Source organism: Pleurodeles waltl, chromosome 3_1, assembly GCF_031143425.1.
Source record: "Pleurodeles waltl isolate 20211129_DDA chromosome 3_1, aPleWal1.hap1.20221129, whole genome shotgun sequence".
NCBI lineage: Eukaryota > Metazoa > Chordata > Amphibia > Caudata > Salamandridae > Pleurodeles > Pleurodeles waltl.
The window spans coordinates 164,690,037-164,710,998 of record NC_090440.1 but is presented as its reverse complement, the minus strand read 5'-3'; the positions used below and the strand labels follow the sequence as shown (position 1 = coordinate 164,710,998).

General features: G+C 48.7%; 1 protein-coding gene across 12 annotated transcripts in view; it reads right to left on the bottom strand.

Moving 5' to 3' along the window:
- Positions 1-20,962, bottom strand: part of HERC1 (HECT and RLD domain containing E3 ubiquitin protein ligase family member 1) — a 1,155,039-nt gene that overhangs the window by 633,246 nt on the left and 500,831 nt on the right. For 11 of the 12 annotated variants that reach the window (XM_069222059.1, XM_069222062.1, XM_069222061.1 and 8 more), the window contains exons 32-34: positions 20,364-20,470; positions 11,419-11,529; positions 11,126-11,302 (exon numbers count right to left, since the gene is read on the bottom strand). In XM_069222059.1, coding sequence (XP_069078160.1) covers positions 11,126-11,302; positions 11,419-11,529; positions 20,364-20,470 — 395 coding nt within the window. The remainder of the gene's footprint in view (positions 1-11,125; positions 11,303-11,418; positions 11,530-20,363; positions 20,471-20,962) is intronic. The other variant, XM_069222060.1, reaches the window with a different exon arrangement.

Sequence of the window (20,962 nt, the reverse complement as noted above, 5' to 3'; positions counted from 1 at the left end):
CCAATGGGTGGCACAATACATGCTGAGGCCCATGGGGACCCTCTGGTGCCCCAATGACCTGGGTACCCAAGTACCATATATTAGGAACTTATATGGGGGCACCAGTATGCCAATTGTGGGGTGTGCAAAGTCCTAAGTAACCAAATTTAGAGGGAGAGAGCACATCCACTGGAGTCCTGGTTAGCAGGATCCCAGTGGAAACAGTCAAAAACACACTGACAGCAGGCAAAATGTGGGGGTAACCATGCCAACAAAGGATATTTTCCTACAGCCATGTTACCATCCAATCTGCAGGGTTGAGGGCAGACAAGACCTGGTACAGTGTGAGCATTTTGAATTTTCCCTTCTGGAGGAAAGTGTAGAAAGGGAGCAAGTCTTAAATACGACCACGTCGTGGTCTTTCTTGTCCATCAAAGAGTACAGGGAATAACACCCACATCCTACTTCTGGCCTGGATAGCCTATCGATAGCCCCTTTGGCCAAAATGGCTTGAACTTCCTGCTGCAGAGTAAACGGATGGTCCTCTGTCAGTTGAGGAAACGGTGGAAACTGAGGTGGCGAAAGAATGAAGGGTAGGGCATATCCCTGCCAAACAATTTGCAGGACCCACCTCTTTGATGTTATGGCCTGCCAATCCGGCAAGCATAGTCAGATGCTGCCTCACACCGGGTGTATTTTCTCCGCCGAGGACACTCTAAATGGGTTTAACAGGTATGGCAAAGTGGACTAGGCAGCCGTTGACCTTAACCTCAGGGGCCGTGGGCACCGCAGCCTTGATCTAAAAACTGCTGGGTGCCTTGAGAAGGTTGGATTTCCTGACAAGTATGGGGCACCCGCTGCTCAAGCAGCAAAAGGAGCGGGTGGGTTAATGCAGATGGAGATGGAGAGGTGAGGCAGATAATCCCAGGGAGCATTCCGTGGCCGTACTCTCATTGAACCGAACAGGAGTGGAGTCTGACTTGTCCCCAAACATGCAAGTCCTGCCAGAAGGGATGTCCTTAAGGGACAGCTAGACATTGCCTAAAATTCGGTGGACCGCAGCCAGGCATGGCAGCAAATGGCAACACTAGTGCCAACGGCTCACTTGATGAAATCAATGGTGTTCAAGCCACAATGATTTGTGAACTTGGCTGTGTCATAACTGTCCTGTATAGCCTGGGAAATGACAAGTTGGAGAACGTCAGTAACACCTGAGAGGACATGAACCACTGAAACCCAAAGGGGGTGGGAATAGAACCCCAGGAGGCAGTTGGTATTTGCAGAAGAGGTTAGCCTTTCGGATCTCTTCCAGATTACTGTCAACATGGCTGTTAATAGACAGCTGCTGTCTGCTCACACCCCTTTGTGCCTATTTTGTGGGTGCTCCAAACTGGAAATGACCCCCATATGAAGGGGGATGAAACATAAGGAGTTCTGAAAATACTGACAGAGAATCACATCCACTGTCTCCTGTACAGATAACCAATTATGAGTTGTTGAACTACTTGTTGTTCCAAGATCTCTTTGACAAAGGAGGGGTGCTTCACAAAATACCCCGAGGACTACTGAGCAACCAGTCTATCAGTTTCAAATAGGGAACGGGACATCATCTGTAGCCTGATCTGGAGGAAGTCCGATCTCTATGTCCTGTAACACCTGGAGAATCCTACCTGGAAGAATATGGGCAAGGGCAGTTGTCCCTAGTACAGTGAGTCTAACAGAGACTCTTGAGATCGTGAGTGGCTCGGTCACTGTCACCATCACTGAAGCATAGGATTTGTGGCATTGCCGGGGGAGGAGCTAAAATGGCGGCCGAGAAGGACGCTTAACTGAGCGCTCCGTCCCGGGCTCGCTGAAAAACATCTGCAGGGCGCTCCCGGGGCGCTATTCGCCGACTGCGGAAGCAGGGTCTGCCCTCGGGAAGCCGGCCCCCATCGACAGAGCCGACCGAAAAGGAGCAGAGAGCTGCCGCCGGGAGTCCGGAAGCTCCGGGGAGGCCGCGGCGGCCGACCCCGTTAAGAGTGCGTCCCGCGGCCCGGCCCGCAGGACCGGGCGCGCGGTGAGTGCGCGGCAGCGGGAGGGGCCTGCATCGAGGGGGGACGAACCTTGACTTGGGCCCTATTCCCCCCCCCCCACACCCCCTCCCACCCTTTTTATCCTTATCTCTGTTTTTCCCTTCTGCTCGTGCTGGGGGGGAGCGGACGCTGCGGCTCCGGCGCCCCGGCCCCTGGGCGTGCCGCCCAACCTCCTCACGCGAGGCGAGCCCCCAGAACGGACCTGGGGGCCGCGTTAAGTACTCGCTGCCACAGACCGTGGGGCACCCACGTGACCCGGCCTATCCCAGAATTGGACGAAGGCGCGCGGCGCCGCCCTATTAAAAGAGCGCCCGGCCGCGGCGGTGACACCGGGGGCTTCTGGAACCGGGCCGGCGACTCCCTGGCCCGGCACACACAGCGGATCTCCCCCCCCCGCGGATCCAGTGCCAGGAGCCTGACGTCTGTGGGGGACCCGGCTGGGGCAGAGAGGGTTCAGCTACCCCCCTCTCTTTTTTCTTCGTTAGTCGATGGGCCCTGCGGCTCGGGGATCCTGCCCGCCCCCTGCCTCCTCCTCACCATCCGGAGGCTAAAACTTCACTTGGAGGACGCCAAGGGGGCCAGAGCTCCAGATCATGGGGTGCCCATCGGCGGCAGGTCACCGGGGCACAATGCCTCTGCCTGGACTGTTCGGAGAACACAAGTGGCCACGTGAGTGCGCGTGAGGCGAGGAGACAAACGGTGAGGCGCGGGTGCGCCACCAGCGCAACCAACCGCCCGGATCGTGTCCGGTGGGGCAGTGCAGCAACTCGGAGGGCCCTTAGAAGTCAGGAAAAATGGCCGGGAAATCCAAATCTGCGAAAAGTCAAGATCGAAGTACACATGGACCAACACCTGGCGACCAACAGCTAATACCAACCTTACAGTCGCTGGAAAGCACACTTCAGGCCCACTCATCACAATTTGAAAAAGTGCTACAGGCAATCATGGACACTAAATCCTCACTGGAAAACAGAATAGATACGGTATCGCAAGACCTGAACCTACTCAGAGTAGACCATCGCAAATTATCTGAGAGAGTGAAGTCAACGGAAGAGGCACTAAGTGAACTGACTCCCACGGTGTCGGACAACCAAAAACAATTCTCCGCCTGGACGCAGAGGTGAAGGCATTGTGGAGAAGAGCGGAAGAGGCAGAAGGTAGATCCCGTCGCAACAACGTACGGTTCTTGGGATTCCCTGAAAAATCACTGGATCAAAACTCGGAACTCTTGCTGGAACACTGGCTAATCAAAGAAGTTCTGAATGGGGCCCCATCGAAGTTCTTCTCTGTGGAAAGGGCGCACAGAATCACGGGAAGACCCCCGGGTCCGGGCCAACCGCCAAGACCGCTGATAGCCAGGTTCCTAAATTTTAGAGACCGCGATGCAATACTGCAGCAGTTCCGCAACAAAGGCCCTTCAGATATGAGGACTCAGTCGTTAGCGCCTACCCAGACTTCACTCAAGAGGTACAAAAACAACGCAACTCTTACCACAAAATAAAACAGCATCTACCCGAGCATGACATCAAGTACGCCTAACTGTTCCCTGCTAAATTAAGAGTGTCAACCGATGAACGCACCCACGTGTTTACCTCCCCGGAGGATGCCTGGACGTGGATCCACGTCAAAGGGCTCGCTCGCCCCCAGGATGGCGATGGCACTGGCGAAGACTGGCTAATATCCTCCCCACGGAAACGCACCAAGAGACGCACCAGGGGACAACCCACGGAGAAACAGGCTGCAGAAGAAAGAGCTAAGGTCCTGAAAGAAACTCCCCTGCTAACACAGAACTCTTTTGAGGCCCTCAGGTCACACCCCGAGGACGGCTCGGAGTCAGACTCGATCAGCTCGGACTCTACACTAACGGACGTGCTAAAGGGTCTGGAGTTTACCCCCAGAACCACAGACGCACTTTGACTGTGAGCTGCCGAGTCCCTCCCCCTGCTTGAACTGATTGCTAAAACTGATGGACAGCACAGGACAATGTGTACGCCACTAAATGTGGGTGGCCACCACACCTGTAGCTATGTATCTTTTGAAAAATGTTCCTATCCCCGCTTGGCGCACTGCTGGCAGCGACAGGGCATAGGGGGGAGGGAACAGTCTACCCCGGGAGTGCCCAACAATATTCGCAGACCGGGTCTGCGGAAAGATGTGAGCCCCCATAACGAGCCACATCTGGTCGGTAAAATCACACCCCCCACAGACATCCACATGGACACAGGTTTGTTCACACACCCGCGGGGTGTGTAGTTTGTTCCGAGTTCACAGTAGGGTAGGGGATCCAGTTGGGGAGGGAAGGGGGGTAAAAGTTAGTTTGTACACTACAGGTCTGCTCATAACATAGGGAACATTGCCGAGACTGATGGGGTCAACCACGGACATGTCAGGGCTGGGAGGTACCGGGAGGGCCTTAATTGATGGCAGAGCGTCAGGCGCAGTCTCGCACATTAAAACATGGCTCAAAAAGCAAACCACATCACACATCAATATGAAATAGTCACCTGGAACGTCAGGGGACTGGGGACGCCGAGCAAAAGATCCGGGGTGCACGCACGCCTCAGGCGCCAGGGTATACACATTGCAATCCTACAAGAGACCCACCTACGGGACCCCGACCTGCAAGAACTGCGGGGTAAGTGGGGAGGACAGATAATAGGCACATCATATTCGGCCTTCGCTAGAGGGGTCCTCATATCATATGGACAGCTGGTGGCATCCCCTTTCTCCAAACATCGCTTAGGATAGACCAGGGAGGCAGGTATGTGGCAGTGGAAGGTCGGTTTGACGGCAGACAATTATCGCTAATCGGGATATATGCCCCCAATAACGCGTCATATGAATTTCTGGGCACACTCACCCCAGCATTATTGGTGAATCCTGAAGCCCCCGCCACATGGGGTGGGGACTTCAACTGTATACCTAACCCGGCACTGGACACCCCCCTAAAGCGACAGCTAACAGAAACGCCAGACGCCCACTCCAGACGTCGGCTTGTGATTTGGGTCTACGTGATGTATGGCGCATGAAACATCCATTGCAAAGGGAATATTCATTCTATTCAATACCACATAAGTACATACCAGAATAGACATAGTGTGTGGCACCCACGATATCTGCACAATGGTCAGCGGAACAGAATACCTAGCTAAAACACTATCGGATCACTCACCGCTTAAAATGACACTGAACTGGGGTAGGAAGCGCCCAGCGATCCCCACGTGGAGACTACAGGTGGAAGCCCTCCACGATCAGGCATTCACAGATATGCTGAACACAGCACTGAAACAGTACTGGGAAATAAATGTTGGATCCACAAATCTAAGAGCAGTAGAGTGGGACGCACATAAGGTAGTGGTCCGCGGCCACTGTATTTCAACCACCTGGGGGGTGAGAGACACACTTCATGCAGAGGTCAGCACGCTGGCAAAAAAATTAAGCGCATTAGAAACTGCAGTAGCTCGCAACGAAACGCCTTACACGGTGCTAAAAGACGCACGTGCAGAATATGCTGACGCCGACGCCACACTCCGCCGACATAACTATAAACACCACTTGATGCGACTACAAATGGAAGGAGCTAGATCAGGCAGGCTACTCGCGTGGCTCCTACGCAAAGACCGGCAGCGCTCACCTATCGGGGCCATAGGGACAGGTGCAGGCACAATGGCTAACACGCAGGAAGAAATAAACGATACGTTCAGGGAATATTACACGAACTTATACACCAAACGCACATCATGTACCACCCAACAAATTGTGTCCTTCCTGGCGGGCTCACCCCTGGCTCAACTCTCACAAGCAGACAGGGAGACGCTAGAGGCCCCCCTGACATTGGGGGAACTAAACTTAGCCCTGGCACAACTGCCTAGGAACAAAGCGCCAGGCGCAGACGGCCTCCCACTAGAATACTACTCTACCTTTACGACATGTTAAAACTCCCATTTGCTGAAAGTATTCGAGGAGGCGTGGGCCAGTGGGACCTTACCCCCAACTCTGAGAGAGGCAATGATAGTGGTCCTTCCTAAACAAGGACGCGACCCCACTGATGTTAAATCCTACAGGCCTCTGTCGCTGCTAAACTTAGATTGTAAAATACTTGCTAAAATATTGGCCAACAGGTTAGCCCCCTGCATGCACACCCTGATACACGAAGACCAAAATGGGTTCATCCCAAAACGTAACACTTTTCTCAATATCCGGAGGCTGCTGAGCGTGTTGGGAGACACTCTCCCGCAAGCATACGAGGAAATGGTGATCTCACTCGACATCGAGAAGGCATTCGACACACTAGAATGGGATTTCTTGTTCGCCACCATGCAGCAAATGGGCATTGGTCCTAAATTCACACGCTGGTTACAGACACTATACACCAACCCACAGGCCAGGGTGAAGACGGGTGGGGTCATATCAGGGAGTTTTCCGATCAACAGGGGCACACGGCAGGGCTGTCCCCTAACCCCCCTGCTGTTTGCCATAGCAATGGAATCACTGGCTGCACGTGTTCGCACGATGAAGGAAAGGTGGGGGATAATTAGATGACCATGCTATATCACTATATGCAGACGACGCCTTAATATATGTACGGATAGGAAGAGAGGTGCTGCCCTCAGTGATATAGTTGCTGTCTGAGTACGGAGGGATCTCGGGCCTAGTGGTAAACTGGGGAAAATCCTGTGTATTCCCACTAACCAGCTGGCCCCTGCCGAAACAAGAAAACACCCCAGTGGGTCGCCTGAAATGGTGCTTCGACACATTTAAATACCTAGGGGTTCACATCTATCATAAAACAGAGGACCTCAGGGATGGTAACCTGGGAAGAGCAATGGCCTCCATGAAGGGGTCAATGCGATTCTGGAATAAACTACCACTTTCACCACTGGGCAAGGTGGCCATAGCGAACATGCTGATACTACCTAGATTGCTATATTACTTCGCGGCACTTCCGCTCATTATCCCTAAGAGCTGCAGCGCCCGGTCGACGCAGGTGGACTGGGCCCCCCTAACTTTGAACTCTATTATGCGGCCGCGCAGCTACAGTGGATACTGAACTGGATCCATAGGCCAGATTCAGCGGAATCCGCCTGGCTTTCGACCCGACTCTACGGGGTCCCCCTGCTCGCATGGCTGACAAATAAAAAAACAGAGCGTAAGCGAAAACCCACTGATGGCAGTGGCCCACGCATGCTGGAGGAGGTACATCCAAAGACGCAAAAGAACTCCCCTATTTGCCGCTCATCCCACTGGATTGGATTCCCGGCTGGGTCACACTCGCCCGCAGCCTGGTCGGAGGCGGGCATAAACTCAGTGGGAGACTGCTTCGAGGAAGGTAAATTAATGACGTTTGAATCCATGCAAGCCCTCACAGCGGTGGGCCCGGGACAATTCCTGGACTACCACGCCATTTGTCACTCAATTAAAAAAATATGGGCGGCTGGAGAACTAGAGCCAGAGACCTCCCCTGCACTACACCACATGCTGAGCTGGGACGCCGAAGCAAAAGCAGTCTCCAACTCATACAAACTCCTGAGTAAGCCCCTTGAACCCAATTTAGTAAAAGCCAGGGAGAGGTGGAACGCCGTCTTGCCGGCCCCGATCTCACAGGAAGAATGGTCAAAAGCCTTATACCACACCCGTGAGGTGTAAAGAAACCCCAGATTCCGCTACACGCAGTTCAATTACATACACCAAACATATTTAGCACCAGCTAGGATCAAACGCATGTTCCCTGGGTCGGACCCGGCCTGCCCCAGATGTAATGCCCCAGAGGCACAATTCTACCACATGGTCTGGGAGTGTCCTCAGGTACAAAAAGAATGGGCTGGGGTGGTAAACACAATAGCAGAAATGACGGGCCTCGTCCTGGATATGGACCCTAAGTCCTGCCTGTTAGGACTCAGGGCAAGGGCGAAAAAACACAAACACTTACATAAGTTTGCAGACCTGGCGTATGTAATGTTCAAAAGACTAATAGCCATGAACTGGAAAGCGTCCAATGCGCCCGACTTGAAAGCTTGGCACACCCTCATGCTGCGATGGTCCCGCACAGAGTACCAGGTACTAAAGAAATTAGCGCGCGAGGGACTGCGACATGCAGGTTGCGAAATATGGAGCACATTAGTATCTAAGCTAGAGGCAAAAAATGATGAGAAACCGCCATGAGCTACGCAATAGCACTAACATCCAGACAGTCACTGTCATGCAGCTGGCTGCGACACAACTTCCCAACAGTGGATATACCCAACTCCATCAACAACACCCCACACCCACCGACAAAACACCAGCCACTGAACGTACGTGCCCCATGTAGTACTCACCTGCCGGCACAACCTAAACACTTGACACTAGCACCCCAGCAACCGGCACCCCCCCTGACCAACATCAATGAGACAACCTTGAGTAGTCGTGGAGCCATTCTACACCAAAATATACCATTTAACGGCGAAGGCAATAATTAAAAAATACTGGATGGACCACCCGGACCTAGACGTGTACAATTTGTTTAAGTTGTTTTAAGTTGTGTGAATGCAAAGGATTTGTTAGATCACCAACATCATGTCAAAGATAATACACGTGTGTAGCACAATGTCTTGTTTTGAAAAATTCAATAATAAAAAATATTTTTAAAAATAAATAAAGGATTTGTGGCACTGCCGAAGCATGCTGGAGTGGATTGTCCCATCAAGAACTGTTGTCGTAGTCCGAGGCACTTGCCCAAATATACAAGAGAGTTCTTCACAACTGAAGAGACTAACATCAAGCTTGTGGCACTGCCCAAGTATGCTCGAATTCACTTAACAGAGGCTAGCCATGTAGTTCTTGCCTGGCTGTACTAAGTCTCTGGACTGTCGCTATTGTGCTTTGAAGCAGCAGACCTGTCACTAGCTGACTTAAGCCCAAAATCGGACTTGACCCCAATAGGGCCAGACAAGCTGAACTTTTAACTCACCAAGTTGTCCATCTGAAAGAGGCCCTGTCATGACTAGCAGGACTCAGCCTGCAGCCAATGCCTTGTGCCCAGAAGATGGCTGCTGAATGGAGACAGCTGCACTCCTAATGCACTCTTTAGACTCTGCTGTGTAGTCACACATCTGCTCCCAGGTCTGAAGCAACAAGCTAACATACCTCCAGCTGGTGCATATTCACATCAGAAGGGAGGGCCAGGACTGCAGACTTAGTTGGTGACCTGTGAAGGCTGAGAGAATGGTACTGCCTAAACAGAAGCGAGCAAGCTGTACCTGTGCTTGAAACCCAAACCAGGGTACACTAACACTAAGGGATGTAGGGAGCACAGGCAACATTCTCATGAAAGAACGGTGTCCCTGCACAAGAGACTCTGATGTACCAGGTTTTATATCATATGAAAGTAATTCTCTTTTATAAAAATGAGCACTGGTTTGGACAATCAAGTTATTAAACGGTATCTTTCGAGTGCAAGCATAAGATTCACACTAATCTCTAACAGAAGTCTGCGACTGCTCACTGTTATAACCATTAAGAGCCAAGCGCTGAGGGGGTTGTAATTGGCTTATTTTGCAGCGCCAGAGTGGGACAGATCCCCAGACATCAGAGGCAAACAAGCTTATTCCAAGCCCCAGTTCCACCTGTGGCCCAGTAGCCCCTTGGACCCCTGTATAAGACTGTTGTAATTATTTATTTATATTACAATCCTCCATATATGATCCTTATCTATAATAAAAACTGTTGTAATTGTGAAATATATATAGACTAGTCTAAATTCCATGTCAATATAGGTTTACCCTATTAGCTTTTGAAATTGGTCTATTTCTTCCTTTTCTTCACCCCTCTGCCCCCTTTTGACATTGGAATGTTCTGAAGCTTGAGATAGAAAGTTGGCAGTAAGGCAACTAGGGAGTTGAGAGGTAGGTTGAGGAGTCGTGAGTTGATGTCAATGAAGTTCTTCTTTACCTGATTTTGAGTGATTACTTCATTGACATACAGGTTTTACCCAATAAGGGGACTAGTCTGAGCATGAATTGCTTCTTTCTACCTATTGACAGCCTCAACCAACTTTGCTAAGCATTACTGTTGTCTTTTGTTATTTAACATCCCTTTCTGGAAGGTAAACAAAACCAAAACAATATATTTAAAATAAGGGCCATGGGTAGCTGAACGTTGCAGGCACCACATTCCAAAGTCTCAGATCCACTGACAGAGATAGAGCAAGCATGTGTTCTTAAAAAAGCAAAGTGTGTTTTTATTCAAACCAAATTTTCTAACTCCACAGTCATTTTCACTTGTTTTTACTGCGAGGAAACAGTCTAATATTTCATTTTCTATAAAGCTTTCCCACTTTGAAAATTTTCATCTTGGATGTATTTCAGGTGCATCTGGTGGCAAGATTTGCACGTTATCAGACTTCTGCCCAGACCCAGCGCCACATACCTTGTCTCTGGGAGCTGGAAACTGACAGCTAACATTTACGTGGTCTCCAAAATTAAATTATGATGTAAATGTGAGAAATCAATTGAGTTGTGGATTCGGAGGATCTGTGTTACTAACAACACTAGGGTGTCAGCGTCTTTTATTCTTGGAGCCCAAGGATTATCTTCACGCTGATGAGTCACTGTGATACTCTCACATGCCATGCTCTGAGTTAAAGCATCAGAGTCCAGTCTGCACTCCACGATAGTTATATAAATGATAAATTAGAGTGAAGACGTATCAATTAAAAATGCCATCAGCCTGAAACCTAATGAGCATCAAATATGAACTTAGATTGTATAGCAAGTGAGGAAGCAGTTCTACGAAAAGGGCTGAAGAAAACACTTCTCACATAATTCAACACTAGTAAAGCAAAGGTTGGTTCATTGGTGCGCGCGAAAATGTGGATGTTCATTGATCCAGGAGGGAATTCTTTGGCTATTAAACATGATAAACAACAAGAGGTTGAAAACCAAGGTTATGTCAAAGTATTAGTAATTTTTATATCTTCATGGGGTCAATGAAACCACATCCTGCTATATTTGACTAGTTCTAGGTGCAAAGGATTTTTATGCACCCCATTACAAATCTTTCAGATCAAAGAAGCACACTTAGAAATTATATACCTTCCACTGGTAGCATCCAGATGTAACTGCAGTCGAGGCTAACCCATAGCCCTTCCCTCCGCTTCCATGAGTTAAAATCTGTCCATTTTCAACCAGACAACATTGGGCTTTCTCAGGGTCAAAAGACACTTCTTGTATAGGCAGATTTTCCTCCTCCTCCTCAACTTCTGCCTGCTTCTGTCAAAAATGAATCAACATCAGCTGTTTTCCGAGGAAGCAATCTGTGCTAATACTGAACATTGAGACTGTTTTTTTTTCTTTTCTATCAAAAAAGAAATAACCAGTTCCTTTACCTGAAGCTTCATTTCCTGTTCCTTTTCTCTTATTTGGATTGTGCGCTTAGCCTGAGCTATAGGAGTCTCCCACATGCTGTCAGAGAGTAATGACAACAATCTTTCAACTACCTACAACATTATAAACAAGAAACAAAGTATTACAATTTGATGTATATGATTTCTGATGAGTGGTCTAAAGTACAAGTCACTTACCTTCAGTAACAATGTTTCTGGTAGAGACACCATCTAGCTGCAGATTCCTTAACTTAGAATCTTCCCAAGGCCCCAGCCTGGATCCGGAAACTTATTTCCCCCAGTACATCTGGGCATCAGCAGAGGGCATTATAGACTCTGCAATGACGCAGTCGGCCAGATGCAACGTCAAGAGTCATATAACTCCCTACCTATGGGCTGACGTCAGTTTCTTCTGTGACTGTTTTCAGCACTCAAAACGAGGAGTCACAATATAAACAGGTAATGGAAACAGTGTGGTTCAATTAAAAGACACCCTTATGTCAATTGTCATCTGAGTCTAAAGCTAGGAGTATATTTCCAATATGAAATCTATGGAGAACACAGAGGAACTCAGTTCACAGAGCGGGAGTCTCGTTAAGAAATCTGCAGCTAGATCTTGTCTCTACCAGATACATAGGTTTTTAACTAGTTCATCTGATAGAGGCTTCTAGCCGCAGAATCCTTTACTTAGAATCAGATACCAAAGCATAAAACCCCGGAGGAGGGGCTGCGAACTGAGACCCTTGAAAGTGTTATGAAACCGGTCGAGAACAAGGGTAAAATACCGGAGAAGAAGTAAAATGAGTGAGACGAATACCATATTCTACACCATCTCCTACTGTGGAAGTAAGCATAGGTGAATAACACCATAAAAGAGAAGAGCATAGAAAGAAGCTCATCCATGTTTAGAACACAGAATTAATTCAACCACATTAGCATGGCCATCATGTGTCTTAAGCGAATTAACCACAGTGAAAGCCTTTTATCCAGAAGGAAAGCTGATTTAGTACTGGAGAAAAAGCCTAAGTGTTGAAAAAAACACCTAGGTGGAAAAACATCCTCATTAGGAAAAAGAATTGGTGAAAAGACAACTGTCAGAAAAGGAGTTCTGAGAACAGAAGCGGGCTAGAAAAAAGTGGAAAGACAAACATACAGAAGAAGGTATGTGAGTCCTAACAGATTGCACTACTGAGGACTCCACAGAGGAACCACTGAGTAGGAGTCAGGAACCATAAAAAACATGGAATGAAGAAAGATATGTGAACATGAGCAATCAGTGTAAAAGGCGAATAGCGATACTTAAGATAAAGCTACTCGCTGCTTTAAAGGAGTGAAGACCCATGTACGAACAGTTCAGCAAAACTGTGGAAATGACCACAGCATTATGAGCATCAAAACAAGAAAATGTGGATAAGAAAGACCCGTGATTACATGATCCATTACTAAATGTATACCGTAGTTGCATTTTCCACGCTGTTAGAACATAGAGCAGCACAACTGGCCATGGAGCAGAACCTCTCACCATGGAAAAGTATATGCCACACAGTCAAGAAATGAGGCACACACTCAACGACTAATGCCAGGCCAATGTTTTATGTATCAAAAAATACACTTTGTTACTTTATTTCCAGAACCAAAAGAAAGCTTGTTGCAGGTAAGAACAGCTTCAAGTATGTATCACTTTCAAAAATAAAATGCACTTTGTTTATAATTCACAGGTAAAACAGTTTACAGGTAAGTAATACTTTTCAATTTCAAAAGTAGTGCAATTTCCCATAGAAAGCAATGCAGTTCTAGGGGAGGAAAAGTAGCAACACAAAAGTACTCGACTCACTATCCCAGTCTGAGGGGGTTAAGGTGTCCACAGGGCAAAGTTCAGGAAGATACCAAAATTGCACCCACCAGCAACATGGGGCCAGCCGGGTGCAGAGGTCAAAGTTGGTGTCGGGCACCCAATGGAATACTACGGAGACTGGGGGCACTTAGAAAGAAACAGCTGGCAGGTAAGTACACGCAATTTCAGGGCACAGACATGGGGGGGTTTAGAGCAGCACCAGGGGGGCACAGGTCAGCACCAAACACACATCCTCAGTGGAACATGGGCGGCCAGGTGCAGGGTGCAAACACAGCATAGTACGCCCAATGCTTTTCAATGAGTGAACCCCGGGGGTCACAAAGATGCTGCAGGCTTGGTCCAGGGAGTCGGTTGAAGAAAACCAACGGCTGGACAGGAAAATAGAGAGCCCACTGAACGTTGCTGGACTGTCGGTTGAGTTCCCCAAGGCCAGGGGATGCGGGTGCAGGGGTACCTTTACAGAAATCTTCACCAGACCTCGTCACGGTTGGGGGGGGGGGTGAAATCAGGGGTGCCCCTAAATACTAGATTTAGACAAGTTACAGGGGTCAGAGGGCAGAAACCAATGGAGATTGTCCCTGAGGGTGATAACCCTTTGTGGAGCGGGGCACATTCCTAACCCCATTGGCTCTGGGCACCTTAGGGGTGGTCCCAGCTGGGGTGCGTACACCTCCTGGTGTTTACTAATTTTCCTGCTGGACCTGCCACCAAAAGTGGGGCTTCGTCCAGGAGACGGGCATCTTCCACTAGCTGGAGTGCCCTGGGGCAGTGTAACCCAAGGCAGGAGCCTTTGAGGCTCACCGCCAAGTATTTCAGTTCCTGCAGGGGGGAGGTGTGAAGCATCTCATCCAGAGCAGGCTTTGTCCCTGATCCCAAGGAGCACAAAGGCTCTCACCCAAGGGGTCAGAAACTCGACTGTTAGTGACAGGCTGGCACAGACTGGTGAGCCTCACACTACAGGATTGGCTGTATTACAGGGTGCAGCTCTAAGACGCCCTCTGTGTGCATTTTTTCAATACGTCCAACACAGGCATCAGTGTGAGTTTACTGAGCTGAGAAGTTTGACACCAAAATTCCCAGCCTTCGGTGAAGCCATTGCGGAGCTGTGGAGTTCATAATGTTAAACTCCGAGCCCATGTACTCAATGTGGCCACACTGCACTTCCAATGTCTAAGAATATTGCTCACGCAGCTATGCCCCCACCTGTGGTATAGTGCACCCTGCCCTAGGGCTGTAAGACCAGCTAGAAGGGTGACTTACCTATGCCACAGGCAGTGGTTTGCAGCCAAGGCATCCAAAGAGGTATGCCATATCGACTTTACCTTTTCCTCCCCACCAACACACACAATCTGCAATGGCAGTCTGTATGTGTTTGGTGAGGGGTCCCTTGGGATGGCATAATACATGCTGCAGTCCTTAGAGACCATCCTTGGTCACAGGGCCCTTGGTATCAATGGTGCCTTTTATAAGGGACTTAGCCGTGTGCCAATTGTGGAAGCAATACTACAGTTTAGGGAAAGCACACAGCGTCTGGGGTCTGGTTAGCAGGATCCCAGCACACACAGTTAAGTTAGCATCAGATATAAGGCAAAAAAGTGCGTGTGCGCACAATGGGATGGTGGTGGTGGTGGGGGGGGGGGGTTTAACCATGCCAAAAGGGGCACTGTCCTACACCAAGCACATACGCATAGGTGTAAATATAAGCACACATACATAGACATAGCTATAACACCCATAGCTGTGTATATGTGCACCACTGAAAGGGATTTAACTTGTATCAATTGTACAGAAAACCCAAAGAGCTGGTAATATCCCCAGCTCCCTATAAGGGATACTAGAAAAATGTAGGAATGCACAATTTAAAAATAAGTGTCTGCATGGGAGACATGGGGAATCCCCCACCCCAATCCCCTTCCGCCAACCATGAAAGGTAAAACCAGGTACAAATGCGTTGTAGCAAACTAGCAGATGATGTAAATACTTCACGCAGAGTATGATATATACCAGACAGGTAACAACTCTTAATCATAAGCTTGTCTCCAAAGTGAAGCAAACGATCTCACCTTACATCAAATGTGCAATAAATGAAAAAGTTCAACGGAAGCAGAAATCATCCCTTTACATCAAGCAATGAGGAGAAAGAAATAAGCCTTAAACATCAGTGTAGGAAGCTGGCTTGGTGTGTGGTGGGTACCTAAGGTGCTTACACCTTATACCAGGTATCCCCTATTAGTATAGTGTAGGCAGTGTCTAGAAACCAGGCTCTCTCATGTGGCTGTAGATGAGCAGCCAAGGCTTATCTTGGAGACGTGTAAAGCTCATGTAATGCCACTGTAGTCACACAGTACTTACATGCATGAAAGAAAACACTCAGTGTTAAAAAAAATAAAGGTACTTTATTTTAGTGACACAATTACGAAAAAGTACTAGAGAGGCAACCCTCCAAAAGGAGTTAAGTAACACTAGATATGTACACTAGTAATCAGAAAAATGTGTAAAAAGCAATAGAAAACAGTGCAAATAGCAATAGACAATAGTGACCCTAGAGGGAGGCCAAAACATATATTTAAAAAAATAGAATGCGAATGCAGGACCCCCACCTAGGTAAGTGGAGTGTGTAGAGGGGAGCTGGGGAAACTAGGGAACCACAAAGCTAAGTACCACAGTGCTCCCCAGCGACCAGGAAGAAAGGAGCAAGTTATTGGAGTTTCCCCCAAACCACCTAAAAGGAGGAAAAAGAAGAAAATACAACACCCAGAGAAGATAGCAAGAAACCAGCGGTGGATTCCTGAAGAGAAAGACCTGTGAAAGAAGGGGACCAAGTTCAGAAGTCACAGAAGAGTCCAGTGGGGGCAGGAGCCACTACCCACCCAACTGTGGTTGCAGGAGTTGGTCGGAGGTAGGACAAAGATGGTCAGGAATGCAGCCCTGGGGCACGTGAAGAGTTGCTGGAGTATGCAGTCGACATCCCACACCGGATGGATGATTCAGTGGTATGGAAAAGCCACAAACAAGCCTTGGCAGAGGCAGAGGTCACGGTGAAGCAAAAGTGGAGCTACAGGGGGACTAGCAAGTTCCAGAAGGACCCAGCCCACGGAGGGAGTCCTGGGGGAACCCACAGCAACGTAGAAAGTCCACAGAAGAAAAGGCATCCCCCACAGGAGACCCACTGGAAGAGGAACCAGGAGTCACAGAGGAGCCCACGCAACACAACTGGAGAAGTGTCCCATGCCGCTGGAGAAGCACGCCAAGGGCTGTGCGTCTCAGGAAGGAGTGCTGGGGGCTGAGGCTACACGGAGCCTAAAGATCCATTGGAGGATATGCAAACAAGCCTTGGTAGCTGCAAGAGACTGGGTGCACAGGGGTACTGCCCTGTGTGGTAAGGAAACGGCTTACCTCCACTAAAGTTGGAAAGCTGACAGAGAGGACCAAGAGGACTACTCCGGACCACCACCTGTGATGCAGGATCCACACAGCTCATGATGAGAGGAGATCCACGCAGCCGGTCGTCGTTGCAGTTGGTGCCTGTGGATACAGGGGAGTGACTCCTTCACTCCAAGGGAGATTCCTTCTTCCTTCTCGTGCAGACTTAAGACTTGCCGCCGTCAGAAGATGCACAGCTGGGGAAATGTTGCAGAAGCTGGAAGGAGCTGAGGATACAATGTTGCAAGCAGAGACTTCTTTGTGGATGCAGATTGTTGGCTCCTGGAGGGTACTGTAGCGGTTCCAGAGGCTATAAGTCTAAGTAGAGGTTGCATAGGAGTCCTGCTGGAATCTTGCAAGCCGAATCTGAGGACCCCCCCCCAAGAGATAGGACCTAAATAGGCATGAAAGAGGCTACCTTGCTAGGCTAGGTCACCTTGCCAGGAGGGGGTTCTGACGTCACCTGCCTTACCTGGGCACTCAGATGCTCCCAGAGGTCCCTCCCCACCTTGGATTCAAGATGGCAGAACCATGGACCCTCTGGAGGAGCTCTGGGCATCATTCTTGTGGTGGTGATGGACAGGGGAGTGGTCATTCACCTTTCCATTGTCCAGTTTCGCACCAGAGCACAGGGACTGGGGGTCCCAGAACCGGTGTAGACTGGTTTATGAATGGAGAGCACCAAATGTGCCCTTCAAAGCATACAAGTGGCTTGGGAAGGCTACCCATCCCCAGCCAAGTAACACCTATTTCAAAAGAGAGAGGGTGTTACCCCCCCCCCCTCTCCCGAAGGAAATCCTTTTTTGCTGCCTCCCTGGGCTTGAGCTGTTCAAGCAGCAGAAGGGCAAAAACCTGTCTGAGGGGTGGCAGAAGCTTGTGCTGCCCGGAAAACCCCATAAGGCTGGCAGGAGCAATGCTGGGGGCCTCTAAGGAGCCCCCAGAGTGCATGTAATCATACTTCCAATACTTGCCACAGTATTGGGGTATGAATCCAACATGTTTGATACCAAACATGCCTAGGTTCAGAGTTACCATTATGTAGCTGGACATAGGTAGTGACCTATGTCCAGTACATGAAAGAAATGGCATCACCCGCACTCATGAAGTCGAGGAAAATGAACTTGAGTTTGTGAGGGCACCTCTGCTAGTGCAGGGGTTCCCTCACACACAGGTACTTGCACCCTACCCTCTGGACTAGGAGGGCCTACCACAGGGTGACTTACAGTGACCTGGTGCAGTAACATGTAGCGAAAAGTGAGCATGCACCCTTTCACGCAGGCTGCAATGGCAGACCTGCAGATACACTTTGCATAGGCTCACCATGGGTGGCACAGTACATGCTGCAGCCCATGGGGATCCCCTGGTACCCAAATGCCCTGGGTACCATATACTAGGGGGTACCAATACACTAAATGTGGGGTGTAAGTGGTTCAAGTAACCAAGTTTGAAGGGAGAGAGCATGATCACTGGGGCCCTGGTTAGCAGGATCCCAGTAAACAGAGTCAAACACACCGACAACAGGCAGAAAATGGAGGTAACAACCATGCCAAGAAAGAGGGTACTTTCCTACAATCAGACATGACAAAAGACAAAAAGTCTACCGGGTGTGAGAACACCACATTATGGCAATGAAAAGCCAGGGAAACTCAGTACCTTGCAAGAAGGAACACCATCAATGAAGCCTAATGGGATAACTGAAAGCCTCACGGCTCTGCAGTAGCCAGACTAATGTGAGGAACACTGAAGAATAAGTAACATCAAAGCAGAGATGAAGAGCCAAAGAATAGAAAGAGAGAAACAAAGTTAACTCGGTGCTCCACCCCTACTGTTTCAAAACCTCTCAAGGACGAGTCAGCTTGTGCACCAAACAAATGGGCGCCATCAAATGGCATGTCCAGTAATGTAGTTTGGAGGGCCACACAGAACCCTGAGGTACGCAACCAGGCACAGGAACGGAGTGCAACTGAGGATGCCATAGCTCCAGCCACAGATTCAGTGGAACCCATGCTGCAGCGAATGATCAATTTAGCTGCATTCCGCCCAGCCTGAATTATGTGGAGTAAGAGCAATCCTGACTTCATTTGGAAGCGTTGGTAAACTGTTTGCTAAAGAGTCCTATAATGAATGAGAGAAATGGCCAAGAACACAAAACAGGTTCATAGAATGCAGAGCAGAACTTGTGGAGGAAAAATATGTTTGCCACAGACATCTAGAGCCCTGGACTCTATCTTGAGGGACAGGGGTCAACAGGGGCCCCTCCTGAAGCAGGCTTAGCCCAAACACCCAAAAAGACATCTTGTAGTACCTCGCTATAAGGAAGCACAAGCTCAACCCGTGTCTGGCTTTGATAGAGCATATCAATTAAGGGGTCTGAAGTCAACTCCGTTAAGGGAGGGTTTAGATCTAACAACTCTGCAATCCTCTTTAGCATGTCCGAAAGGAGAAACTCACTTTCGTAGCAAGTCCAGGAGGGGAGAAGAGGTTTAAGGCCGGAGAACGATCCAAATAGCAGTAGCCAGATCAGACAACTAGCTGTCCTCTCCAAGAGGCCCCGACTGCAGTACAGCCTCTCCACCACCTCCTGCAGAAGGAACAACAGGAATGGAGCCTTGTGGAGGATCTGGCGCCTTTCCCGATGTCAACTGGCATCTAGAAGGTGATGGCCCGATGCCGACACTGACGTCAGAAAGAGAGGGGGAGTTGACTTCGATTGGTGCCTTCAGTGAAGTTGCCGGAGTAGGCTGATCAGATATCGGTGCAGAAGGAGGGCACCCTGAAGGGCTGTGCACTGGTGTCACAGGAGTCGCGTCAAAGAATGCTGAAGGCCTAGCTGAAGCTGAGGGCAAACTGGTCGGCGTAGACACAGTCTAGGCACTGCGCACCTCCCTGGGAACAACAGATGCTCCTCAGGAAGGTGGCTGACCAAAGATGGCGTGCAGGGAAGAATAATGTGCACAAATCTGGTCAAGAGTCGCCCCATCCTCTGGAAAGGGAGGAAGGCATGGGGCAGACCTTGACCTCATCTCCTTGGCCAAGGAATGACGGAGGTCGAATGCAGTGAGGTTGGGAAACACCGAAGCCTCAACCATCTATGCGACTTATTTTTGGATGTCGACAGAGAGCGCCATCCACAAGAGTGACTCCATGAGCGGCTCCGCGAACGGACATCAGACCGAGAAGGAGACTTCTTGTGATTGGAAAACCAAGACTCCGCCACCCACGCCACTACAAGCTTCATCCTACGTTCACAAAGAGCCTTTGGCTGAAGTCGCTCGGCGTCATGGTACTCACCCAGACACCACATACACATCGAATGGGGATCCGTAGCTAACATCTGCCATCCGCAGGACCCACAGGGTTTAAATCCCAAAGTAATAAGAAGCACACTTTTACGAATACGACAAAAACGTCGAAGGAGGCCGGAAAAAACAGCCAGAACAACCATCTCCAGATCCGAGCTGCAAGTGTGGAAAAGAAGGAATGGACATCAGCGCATCGGTGAGGGAGTTACGTGACACCCTCTGTCAATGCCCTGATGTACTGGGGGAAAAAGTTTCCAGATTCAGGCTGGCGCCTGAGGAAGATTCTACATTAAGGAATCTGCGGCTAGATGTCTCTATCAGATAGAAAAGTTAGTATTACATCTTTTAAAATTAGCTTGAAAACGAACCTGTGCCATTTGGTCATCCTCAACACTGGTTTCAAAAGCAGGCAACACAGCTTCCAAGACGTGAAGTGATAGAAGCCTTGTCCTCAAGTTTCCGACCAGAGGAACACCTAAGAAAGCACAAACTATTAGAACAACCCCACATTATTTACCAGAGACCAATGAAAAGAAATGTGAAGCCAACTAAATAAAGTATGCCAAGAGGCTTATCAGCTTGAAGTAGATTTCTCTACACAAATGTTCTTACAACATTAAAATACCACACAGTGACCAACACTATCCTGAAGCAGTGTTTGCAATCATATGAGAGGCCAACATTCTGTAAGTTTATGCAACAATCAGTAAACTATGAAAAATATTTTTGTTAAATAATAATAGTGTTAAAAAAAAAAAATGTATATATATATAAATTCCTGCCCAAAGTAATTTTATGACACATTAATATTAAAAGTGATGTATATTGAAAGTAGTTTAGTTATATTTCAATAAAAATGTATGTTACATAGATGTATAAAAAAGGTTGTTAAATATTTAATAATTAAATAACAAATGTTTTATTTTTACATGTTTTTACTGTTATAATATATTTTTTTATATTGTTA